We start from the raw sequence: 12,325 nt of genomic DNA, 5'->3' as shown, positions 1-12,325 counted from the left end.
CACTGATAAAAGTGTAGAACATATTAGTGGTTTTGGAAACCATTGATGATCAGTTACAATTGTGAGGTATGAAATAATGTACAATGTGAATTTTTATTTCTTTTGCATTTCTTTTACATTTCTTTTACATTTATTTCTTTGTGGATGAACCTTTGAGATGCTTGCATGCACTGAACCTGGTGACATTTAGTGTTTCTCCAAGTGGTTTGTTGCACTTTGGGGTAAGTAGAAGTATTTCCTAGAGATCAATAGCTGGGTGCAATGGAGCACACCTGTAATCCTAGCTACTTTGGAGGTTGAGGCAGGGGGATGGCAAGTTTCAGGCCAGCCTGGGAACTTTAGAGAGACCTTGTTTTAAAATAAAATAAAAAGATCTGGAGATGGAATTAGTGGGTAGAGTGCTTACCAAGTATGCACAAGGCCCAGTTCAATCCCCAGTAGCACACACACACAAATAAAATAAAATAAAATCAGATAAAATAAAAAGAAGCAAATATTCACCTAAAGACTAAGCTTAATTTAAATTCCTAATTGGAAAACAAACAAAAATTATTATTATTATTGCTTTTTTTATTTCTGTTTTTTTAGGCTATTCCTTTCTCTAGCTATTATAAGAAATTTTAGTAAATATTAGCATTTGTCAGAAGAGCCCCATTTAGAAGTGAAATCAGAAGATAGACAAAAGAAGGCTTTATGGCACAGAAAATAACCAGCCACAGTTATGTAAACATGTACGTTTAAATTCCTGGTTTTATATTGTTTACCTTGCTTTAGAGTATATAGATTAGGCCAGATATAATCACCTTGCAGTATAGGCTTTTAGAATCAACAAACATCCTGAAATATTTTTTTTTTCAGGGCCAAGGACTGAACTCAGAGCCTTGCATGTGCTAGGCAAGCCCTTTGCCACAGAGCTAAATCTCAATCCCTAATTAAAAAATAAAATAAAATAAAAATATTTTTAACTGGCCTATTATTTGTACTTTCATTTGCATAAACTCTAATTGATAAATACAGTAAGATCAGATTTGAGTCTTATAAATAAGCAGTTGAAATTATGACAGCTGTTGCCACTAAATTGAATTCATATGGTCATTCCAGTGGCTCAAAAGTTTTAGCCTCAGATTACCTGCCATTAATGCCATAGTTAGAGATTTCATTCTGCCTTGGCCTCAGTGTTTATGTCGAGATAGATTATAAGGTCATAATAGAACCCACCTGCCTATTAGGGGAATGATACCTTCCAAAATGGGACCTTTCATGTTTGGGTACAACAATAATTTTCCAACTTATTACCTTTCAATGTAGGAGATCGATAAATATCATTAAGCATTTTTATCTACTGATTTTACCAGACATCAGAATACATTAGAACTGATTTAATGTAGATAGTGTATACAGATGCATATTACTATCACAATATATATTTTAATACAACTTTAAAAATTTTTCTTTTTCTTTCTGATTGACATGATTTGATTTTGGCTTTTCATGATTTAAAGTATGCCTTTTCTCTGGATATTGATATTTAGGAAAAAACCTTATTTTCACTGTAAGGGCTTCCTATTTAAGGTATGGGGGTAAAATTTTTTGTGTGAGGAAGCATTTTTACTGTTAAAAGTTATCTATTTAATTTTTGGTAAATTTTACACATAATGAATTAAGTTTGATCTAAACAGACAGTGACCAAATTAAGTTTTCCAGTTCCCATTTTTCTGCAAGTCATGCTGCAAACCCTGCTGCGGAAGAAAATCAGCTCCCAACTCTAAAGTCAATGCCTGGAATCTGTCAGTCCTACCAGGAAAACAAGGGGGTAATTTAGTGTGGTTCTTTTATGTCAGCCCAAGGGCACAAGTATAGACAAGGCAGGTGCTCTGCTTCTTAGGGTGTGAACACACAGGAGGGCAACAACACAGTCAAACAAAGCCCTGGGGAGATACAAGCTCTATCTGAGCAATGGAGGATGCCTTCCCAGAGGTGATGGCATTTGGGATGTGTTCTGAAGAAAGAGTGAGAGCATTCTGGGAAAAGAAGAGGAAGAAAGCACCTACCTGCCATATAGACCTCGGTGGGCAGGCTTTTGCCCAGATGGAATCACAGAGAACATAGTGCAGGCACACATGTATGCATGAGGCGGAGGTGGTGCCAGAGGTGGGTAAGTGAACTGTTTGGAGTGACTGGAATATATCATGTGGAACAAAACCTGTTTAAAATAATAACTTTATTTTTATGGCAACCAATTCTTAATTCATTCACCAAGAAGTTATTTGGGCACCTAGTAGTTAGGTGCAAGAAATTAAACTAAGTAGCACAGAAATTCCCCATCTCCAGAAAGAACAGGCATAGGTTATTCTGATTTGCTGTCACTCTTAGCGTGGAAGGACTCAGCTGAGCATGGGCAGGAGGCTCTGCAGTCCTCTCTACAGGAGGGTCCCTGGAATAACGGATGGGATTCTCTAAAGGTGAAGGGATAAACGCGAAAATGCACTGAAGCTTTGGTACAACCTGATCCATCCTGGAGGAGACTTTGGTTTGTAACCAGCCCATCAGGAAACCAGAACACACTTGCTGGGCTCCATGGAAGAGAGGTGAGCTGCCAGGAGGCCAGAGCCTGCCACATGAGCTGGAGTCTAGCTGGCCAAAGCAGCTCGTGAGACTGCCACAGGCAAGGTTCAGATGGCCACACTGTTTGGTATCCGGTCTGGGGACAAGTAGTAATAGGGCAGCTTTTTGTTCTTGTTTCGCTCAGCAATGACGCTGACAATGGTCTCCAGGTTCTTGCGGAATCGGGCCATGGCCTCCTTCACAGGCTTCTCAATGAAGTGCTCTTCTGGGTACATGCCTAGGAACAGCTGAGGGCACAGACATGGGCAGAAAGCTTAATCTAAGATAGGACCACATAAAGTGACAAGCCTTGTCCCGCCCCTGTGGACCATCACTTGAGAGGACAGGGAAGGAACATCTGCTCACCTCCCCTTTTCCTCTACCTTCTGCCACCTGCTCTGATGCAGATGTAGCATATGTAATCAGTGAAATACTATTCAATCATAATGAAGAATGAGATTTTGTCGCTTACAATAATATGGATGAAGCTGGAGTACACTATGTTAAATAAAATAAACCAGGCACAGAAATTCTAATAGTGTATGATCTCACTAATGTGTGAAGCCTTAAACAGTTGATCTCATAGAAGTTGACAGTAGAATGGTGGTTAACAGAGGGGAGGGGAGGGGAGAAGGAGAAAAGAGGAGAGGATGGTCAGTGGGTACAAAGCTACAGTTAGGAAGAACAAGTCGTAGCCTGCGCCCTCAGCAGCCCCACCACTCTGAGAGCTCTCTAGGCCTTGCTTGAAGATTTGGTAGCACCTGCAGCTGATTCTGGGCCCTCCAGCCTTGGAGGTCAGGATTCCTTGCTGTAGGTTCCATTCCCTTCTTCATGGTCCCCACCCCCCCCACCCTTTGTAACAAATAAAACCTTGAACTTGAGAAATGGGTTAAACCTTGGGTGATCTGCCAGTTTCCTATCCTGTCTTCTCACCTCATTCTCCTGAAACTGGCTCAGCGCCCACACTGCACCCAGATGCCAGCAGGAGCGGCCACGGTCCGGCAGAGTATCCACAATCTGTTCTATGTTCACCACTCCCTTGGCCGTGGGCGGCGGGGCACGCATGGTTGGGGGAGCATTGGGGATCCAGGAACACCAGTCGTACTGCAGAGACAGTACCCACAGAAGTGGGCAACCCGGAAGTCTGGCCACCTGCCCACCTGCAACCCACCATATCTGCAACTGCCTGACCCAGAGGGCACTGTCCGTTCGCCTTTGCCCCTCCTCTTGGGTGTCACCATCCCTCCTGGGTACTGCACCTCCTCTCCAAGGTTCCATTCCCTCCTTCCTGGTCCCCACCCTACCCCACCTCTAGCAGCCCACAGCCGGATCCTCCTTCACTGAACTGGTGGAATAGGTGCCTGTAAACACTGATTCCAGGTCCAGAGTCTGTCAAGGGAAAGGCTGTTAAGGCCGGGAGGAAAAGACAGTGCCCAGAGCAGGAGGAGGAGGCAAAGGTGGGCCCAGCTTCACCAGCCAGCAGTGGATGAAGGGATTCTGAGCGATTTCCTGCCCTGAGGGTTCCCCTTGTCCAGCTTACCTGGCCGAAGTTCACCGCTGCGTGCTGGGCTGAGGCTGTAAAGATCACCACAGTCAGGTACTCGGACAGCTTCTCCCGGGTCTTGATGGACTTGGGGAAGCCTGAGGAGAAACCATGGCTGAGCTCTTCCCCCCCACCTGGGGAGGGACCCCTGACAACTGCCTCTCACCCTGCCCCCTGCCCCACAGCCCACTGCTCTCAGAATCTCTGCAAGTGCTGGAGAAATTGTTGTGCCAAATACTCCAGCAGGGGACAACCTTTCCAAGCACACCACTGAGAGGGATCCCACCAAGTCCCCCAGGGCAGTCAGAGACACAGAAGAGCTGCTGTGGCCCACCTGAAGCCTTCTTGCCCCGCATGCCATACATGTAAACATCCTTCACGAAGTCCTGAAGCTCCTGGTCCTCTTCTACAACCTGGTCACTCTCATAGTAGATGCTCACCACTTCGGATGTGAACCTGGTTCAGAAAGGGGCCGGTAGGAATAAATGTCCCATCTTTGACCTTAATGTCACTCCTTAATGCCCCGGACTCAGGATCCCCTCAGCCCCTCCCTCCATCAGTGCCTAACCACTGAGCCAGATCACTCCCCATTGACTTGTCCTGGGGCCTCCTTCCCAAAGACACCAGCCATTACTCACGTCTGAATGGCATCCCACACCAGCAGCCCATCATCTCGGTAGAAGTAGTAGGGGATGTCTTCAGTGCTCTCCATGCCCCGGGCTTTGATGGCCGCAGGAAAGCACAGGGAAGCATAGGTCAGGTCCTTCATGGCCTTCTGCACCATCTGCACGTGCCCGCCACCTCCGGTGGCATTGGCCTGGATAGGAGGAGAGAGCCCCTGATGGAGGGTGGCTTTCCTCCTGCCCAGCTGTCCAGCCCAGGAGCTCATCCCTGCATCCATGAGAAGGTGGGAGGGCAATGGGGTGGCAGAGCAAGAAGGGCAAACCTTTTTCCTGCGAGGTGGGGAATGAGTGATGTTTAATTTGTAGAAGGCCTACCCTTCCAAACCCCATGATGAGGTAACAGGGAGAAACCCCTCCCCACCCAATGAAAGGGACTGAATACTGTGTATTGCAGTGCTGCAGGAGGGAGGGATAGGCTGCCACCTGCAGGAAGGCAGCCAGGCAGCTGGCAGATGTGCAGGCACCCACCGGTGAGAGCCTGGCTTTCCTGATGCCTTGCTTGGGGGAGACTGGGTTAAGGGTCAGGTACATTAAAGGCAGGAAGGAAAGAGGGTGGGAGGCTGTGCTCAGAATGTTAGGCAGGTCCCAGGCAGAACGGTAGGGGTGTGCAGTGTGGGAAGGGGACACAGATATTTGGTGTGTATGAGGTCTATGGTGTCTATGAGGAATGAGGCTCTGGGGCCTGGAGAGGGGAGGGGTGGTAAGAGGTGACAAAGAAACTTCACAAGGAGGAAGACCTGGTGATATCCTGAGAAGAGGAGAGGGTGCTTTGACTGGTGGAAAGGCCTGGAGGTTAGTCATAGAAGCTGGGAGTTAGCTTCAAGTACAGCCTCCAGTCTTCTGCCTTTTCCAAGCCTCCACCCAGTGGCCCAGCCTCATTCAGATGGGTTGTAGAGACGACCAAGCAGGGATATCACAAGTACCAAGCGTGTCGGAGAGCATCTACCTTGTCAAAAAGGCCATACTCGCAGATGAGCTGTTCGCGGGCCTTGGTGTTGATGGCGATGGTGAACCTCACATGTGCCACCAACAGCTGGGCAGGGAAAGAGCAAAGACCTCAGAAAGGGCCTCCTGGGTGCTGAGCATCCCCACCCCAGCTCATAATCCAAGGGGTGATGCTGAATACAGTGAGGAAGTGAAGGTCTGGGTGCCCATCTTCTTACTAAGTAATTGCTAGAGGCCTGGAGGACACAGCTTAATGCTTAATGGCAATGGCAATGATGATAAAAAGGATAATAGTCAACACTCTTCTCTTTTTTAAAACATTTATTTTTTAGTTATAGGTGGACACAATGCCTTTATATTTTATTTTAATGTGGTACAGTGCCTCATGCATGCTAGGCAAGCGCTCTTCCTCTGAGCCACAACCCCAGCCCCAATAGTCAACACTTTTCTAGTGCTAAACTATGTGCTAGGCATTGCTTAAGCTCTCTGAATTTATTAATTATTTTAATCCTGACCATCATCCTAAGAGGCAGGGATGTTACTTTAACTTTCTTTATAGATGAGGAAACTGAGGCATAAAGGTACTCTTTAGCCTTCAGTTACTCTAGCAATCGTTCTGGCAGGTTTCAGGAAGATGGAAGGAAGATTTTCAACCTCTACTTCCCAGCCAGCCAGGCTCCCTGTCAGGTCTAGGCCCTGGGCCCTGTCCTAACCTTACATCTGAAGGACCCCTCAGGATCCCAGCTGCTTTCTTCCATGTGAAGCATTACTGCCTCCCTGAGCATTTCTCCCAGCGTCCCTCTCTGGCACTCCCAGCCATAGACCCTCCCCAGCGCTCTCCCCCTTCAGGTGGGGCTGGAACTGGCATACCTTGAAAATGGGGTGCACAGCAGGCAGCTGGCGATACATGGCGATACCAAAAACCTCAGATATCAGGTGTGTGCGCAGAAGGTGGGTGATGGTCTGGTGGACGTGGAAGTCACTGGAACGCACCCAGATTTTGGCTAAAAGCCAGTCATATTTGGCATCCGAAGGGAGAAAAATAGGATTCTCCTCTCCTGGGGTTTGGCTGAGCTGATATGTTGAAGAAAGACATTACATTGTATATTTTGCTCTAGACTACAAAAGAATCTAAATGTCTTCAATAGTGACTTTCAAATCACAACACAAGCATGGACCCAGGGTTCTTGTTTCATGCCTAGCTATGACACTTATAACCTAGACAACCCTAGATGACCAAGTCTTTCTGCACCCCAGGGACAGTAACTCCTCATGGAGTTGTTATTAGGCCACATGGAGACGTCACAAGAAGAGGGAGGTGCAGATGGATGTGATCTCTGCTCTTGACCTTTTCCCTCCTGGCTTCCTACTAGTCTCCCACTGCTGTTTCTTGAACTTCCATACCCTTCTCTCTGGGAAGTTAGAGATTAAAGTGTCCTTCCCTTGAAGTCTAGGGCTCCCCAGGGTTTGCCCAGGTCATCCCTTCTTGCCCTCAATTAGCACCTCTGGGACCGGGGCTCTGGGACCCTCTTGCTGTCCAATCTTAGATTGAGCAGTTTGAGCCCTGCCCTGGGCTCTAGACCTATAGCTGGATTTAGCCTGTAGTACAGGCCCAGCTCACCTTCTTCTTTCCAATTTGAACTCCACACTGGGGCCAAAGTGATTTTTTCTCTAAAGTACAAGTCATGTTATATGAATCTCCTCTTGAAAAATATTCAGTCATCTCTTAATGCCAGAAAATGAAATCCCCAAACTCCTTGGTGATCTGGCCTCCAATGTCTCCACATTCTGGTCTTTCCACCCTCTCTGCCTGGCCCACCATTGATCCCTAGCTTCACCTGTGACAGCATTCATCTGCAATCATCCCTGTTTTTTTGTGTGTGTGTCTTTTTTTTTTTTGGGGGGGGGGGGCTTTTTGTGTGGGGCGGGGTGGGGAGGTAGGGAGATCGAAAGAGAGAGAGAGAGAAAGAGAGGGGGCAGTTGGTGCTGGCGTTCAAACTCAGGGCCTAATGTATGCTAGGCAAGTACTCTAACACTGAGCCACACCCTAACCCCACACATCACTCACAGAATACCAGCCTCATTTCAGCACCCAACAGTGAGATCTCTGGGGAGTCTGGATAGCAGATGTTAGGGCTACCCCATATCTTAAATGAGGACAGGGAATCATGGAGGGGCTGGCATTTAAAGTGACTTGGGGGAACAATGTGCCAGCAGCAGCTGTCGAGGCTGAGAGCAGGCTGGGAAGAGAATTGGCTGGGCTTTGTGCAGTTGGAAAGACCAGTGTGGTTCCAGCAGAAACAGAGAACTGACCCAGCTGAGGAAGGCACTCAGCTTTGTCCCACTATTATGGAAAGTGACTTCCTTGTCTGTTTCTTCCTCTAAAACAGGACTATCCTGTAGAATTATAATGCAAATCAAATGAGGAGTTTCAAATTTTCAGGAAACCATATTTTAAAATATAAAAGGAAACAGGAGAAATTTAGGTTAATGACATAATTTTAGTTTACCCAGCACATTCAAAACATGAAACCAATCTACAACTATTAAATATTTCATCCCCTGCCCCATTGTAAGTCTTTGAAATCTGGCATGTACTTTGCACCTATAGCAGTTCTTGGTTTGGACTAGTTGAGTTTCAAGTGCTCCAGAGCCATATGAAGACAGTGGCTTCTGTACAGGCTAAGGGACAGAGCTGCTCTAACAGTCTGTTCCAACTGCCTCTGGTGGAGGGAGACGGGTGGAAGGAGAGGAAAACAGAGGTTGGCCTCCAGATAGTATTCTTGTTTGGTTTTTTATTAGTCGGACCATTGTCCATCTTTAATTAGATAATTTCAGCTAAAATTTGAATGATCAAGTTTTCTAGAAAATTAAGAGGTTGGGAGAACCTTGTGCAGATCAAATTCTTGCCCCTTTGAAATAACCCCAGGGCTCAAAGTCCTCAGGATCTCCACCTCTCTGATGATTTACTCATTTGCATTAGCTGCCCTGGTAACAGGCACCTGCCGCTGCTGTGCCCTGCCTCCTAGGTGTCCTCTGATAAAGTCCTGACATTCTCTAAAACATTCCTAATATGCTCCCTTATAGGCTTTGGGACCTGGAGACTCTCTGCTGTGTGGTAGGGTTTTTACCTGTACTATCTCACTTAATCTTCATGATGACTCTGCAAAGCAGGTATTCCTTATCATTTCCATTTTACATAGGGAGAAACTGAGGCTCTGTGTGGAAACAGTAGCTCTCCCAAGTCACATAGGAGGTAAAGAGCTGATCTGGGACAGTTCCACTCTCTGCCCATTTCAGATCTACCACACCACTTTCTCCCTTCTCTCCTCTCTGCAAATCAGCACTATATTTGCATTTCCTCAATGAGCTCTTAGGCCCATTTTGCACTTTGCCCTTTCACATATCCTTCACAGCATCCCACTCCCATCCAGGGTATGAGCCTACCGTGGTACTCCAGAATGTCCCCTGGGCAATTTGCTTGTGTTTTTCGAAATTTTGGGGGGAAGGGGAGTTGGGGGTGATAAGTAGCTCTTTGTTTTTGATTACAAAATCGTATTTTCTTATTGTAAAAAATAAATTGGTTATTAAAGAAGAGCTCAAAAAGAGAACATTTCATGATCCATATCTAACAGCTGACCACTACCTTCTGGTAAGCCTTATTCATTAGGTCTTTGCATATGTTCATATTTATCTGTTGAATTTTCCATAAACAGAATTTTATTAGAAGAAATATCTGTCTCTTCTTCCTTTGCTCGACTGACTCCTAACACACTTAACCCCAATGTTCCCAAGTGAGTGACCAGGTACCTGCCCAAGTATATGGTGTCTTGTGTCTTTGTATTCATTTTAAATAAATGAATTTATAGTATCTATACAGTTTTGTTTTGCTTTTCCATTTTGCTAATGTATTTCAGAACCCCACCCCCCACCCCAGGACATCTGGGACATAACTAATATGCATCGTTAACTTTTATTAGCATCCCTACTGCTGGTGAAGCTGGGAATTTTTCCATATGATGTTTGTCCCCTTACATCTCCTTTTCTGTGAATAGCCTATTCATATTCTCTGCTCATTTTTTTTAATTGAGGGATTTGTCTTTTTCCTTATCTCTTTGAAGGAGCTCTTTGTGTATTATAGATTTTCATCCTTTATCTGCGACTGGTGTGGCAGCTAACTCACCTACTTTATTTGCCTTTTGACTTTGCTTATGGTGTATTTTACTATTCAATTTTTAAATAATACATAATCAAATATATCTGTCTTTTCCCTTATAATTTCTTGGTTTCTTGTTTTCACTTTAAAAGACTCAATCCTCACATTATCCATTGTTTTTCTACATTCTCTTTTACTTTTTTTTATTTTAGTTTTTATTTTGAGTTTTATTTTTGTAAATAGCACAAAGGAGGGGTCCAGTTTGTTATCTCCCTATGCAATGGCAGTATGATAATACCATAAAATACCATTCCCTTCCCCTGAGTTGAAAACCCATCTTAAATTCCTCTACATGGGGGGCCTATTTCTAGACTCTGCACTGTCCTCCCACCCTCAATCTGTCCTCATGCATAGCATCTGCTTTAACCAGTGACCTTAAAATATTTCTTCATATCCATCAGGGAAAGGTCTCTTTCTGTTTTTCTTTTTTTCAAAAATGTGTGCCTGTCTTTGAAGATTTCTTTTCCTATACGAATATTTAAGTTATTTTATTTAGTTGTCTTGTGTGCTTTTTTAGTCTCCTCACACTATCCCCAATAAAGAATTTGATTAAGGTTTTAATTGGAAGCACATTAAGTTTATACAATAATACTTGATAGAATTGGCCTTTTCTTAAATGTTTGTATTAGTGCATTATAATTTATACTTAATATCTTTGTATCATACAATTTGAATAGAAATTCAATATAAAATCATTGTTAAGATTTATTTATATAATCCTTTAAAATGATTGCAGGTTTTTCTTGATATTGGCATTCCATTTTGTTGTTAGCATGAAGAAAGGCTATTTAATTTATTGGAACTATATCTGTCTGGACACTGAGCCAAACAAACTTATTTACTCAAGTAGGTTTTTAAAAACTGAACATCTCTTGTGTTTTCTAGGTCCACCATCATACCATTATTTGAAAAGATAATATTCCCAATTCTCTTACAATTTATTCATTATGCTTTATTGCACATGATAGAACTTCTAAAATAATGTTGAATAACAATGGTGATATCGGTATTTTTGTTTGTTTGGTTTGGTTTGTTTTTGAAGTGCTGAGGATGAATTCAGGGCTTCAAGTGTACTTGGTATGCACTCAGATTTAACTACATCCTTGACCTATATCAACACTCCTGTTTATGATTTTAATGGGAATACCTTTAGAGCTGTATCTTTTTGAATGATATTTGTTGTCTAGGTTCTACATAAATAAGTTCATTCTATTACTATTTTAATGTTTTTGTTGTTGTTGTTGTTGTTGTTACTGGGGATTGAACTTGGGGGCGTTTAACCAGTGGGCCACATCCCCAGCCCTATTTTGTATTTTATTTAGAGACAGGATCTCTCTAACTTGCTTTGTACCTTACTGCTGCTGAGGCTGGCTTTGAATTCTCTATCCTCTGAGCTACTGGGATTACAGGTGTGTACCACCAAGCCTGGCCTATTTTAACTTTTACTAGTTATGGTTACAACATGTTATTAAATTCCATTTTTGGATCAATTGACATAATATAAGCTTTCTCCTTATTGGCATAATGCATTTTGCTGGGAGCTCTAATGATATTGAAATACCTTAAATAAGCCCTACATGGTTGTAACATATTAGTCATTATTACACTACAGCAATCACTTTGCTAGTATCATTTTTAAAAGTTTCTTTTTCAATCTTGATTGCTAACTTGGATTAAATTTTCTTTTGTAGTTTACTTGTATCCAGTCTCAGAACTAAGGCTATGCCAGCTTGAAGAATGAATTTGAGGACATACCAATACCTCAAAGAGCTTTGGAAACATTTGTTGTTTAAAGAGTTGCTAAAACCTAGGTGCTCAGCACACTGACCTTGTACCAGTCTATAGACATTTAATCTACTTCCTATTGTTATACGGAAACTGGGCTGTTTTCCAGTTTCTCCTAATTTATATTTCCCACGCTTTTTATGAATTTTCTTTAGTTTTTCTTTCCAAATTTGTTGTTATACAATTACTCTTTCTAAAAAATCTATAATGACAAGTATTCTTTGTTTTATCTCCTTTCTTATTTCTACTCTTGTATATTCTACTTTCTCTCTTTTCTTTTTGTTTTTGGGGTGTGTAAGAAGCCAGGAGCTCTACTACTGAGCTAGCCCCTCTCCACTTTTTTCCCATCAGTCTAATGATAAGGTCTTTTAAGAGAAAAAAAAAAACTCTCAGAGAACCAGATTTCATATTTATCGTTCTCTGGCATTTATTTACATGTTTTGTTTTAGAGAATTATAAGTATACATAATATTTGGGTTCATTTTGACAAAATCATACATACATACAAAGAATTTGATTCCAATCCCATTTCCCACCCTCCTTTTTGTT

At 43.2% G+C, this 12,325-nt stretch overlaps 1 protein-coding gene across 1 annotated transcript in view; it reads right to left on the bottom strand.

Moving 5' to 3' along the window:
• Nucleotides 1–2,229: 2,229 nt before the first annotated feature.
• ALOX5 (arachidonate 5-lipoxygenase) overlaps nucleotides 2,230–12,325 on the bottom strand; it is a 60,662-nt gene continuing 50,566 nt past the window's right edge. Inside the window, exons 8-14 of the mRNA XM_081267018.1 lie at nucleotides 6,646–6,849; nucleotides 5,777–5,863; nucleotides 4,786–4,964; nucleotides 4,482–4,603; nucleotides 4,145–4,245; nucleotides 3,538–3,708; nucleotides 2,230–2,852 (exon numbers count right to left, since the gene is read on the bottom strand). Of these exons, the coding sequence (XP_081123144.1) occupies nucleotides 2,673–2,852; nucleotides 3,538–3,708; nucleotides 4,145–4,245; nucleotides 4,482–4,603; nucleotides 4,786–4,964; nucleotides 5,777–5,863; nucleotides 6,646–6,849 (1,044 nt within the window). The 3' untranslated portion in view covers nucleotides 2,230–2,672. The remainder of the gene's footprint in view (nucleotides 2,853–3,537; nucleotides 3,709–4,144; nucleotides 4,246–4,481; nucleotides 4,604–4,785; nucleotides 4,965–5,776; nucleotides 5,864–6,645; nucleotides 6,850–12,325) is intronic.

Source organism: Spermophilus citellus, assembly GCF_964194105.1.
Source record: "Spermophilus citellus genome assembly, chromosome: 15".
NCBI classification, from domain to species: Eukaryota; Metazoa; Chordata; class Mammalia; order Rodentia; family Sciuridae; genus Spermophilus; species Spermophilus citellus.
Note: the sequence above shows the minus strand (reverse complement) of the source record. Positions and strands in the feature narration are given on the sequence as shown.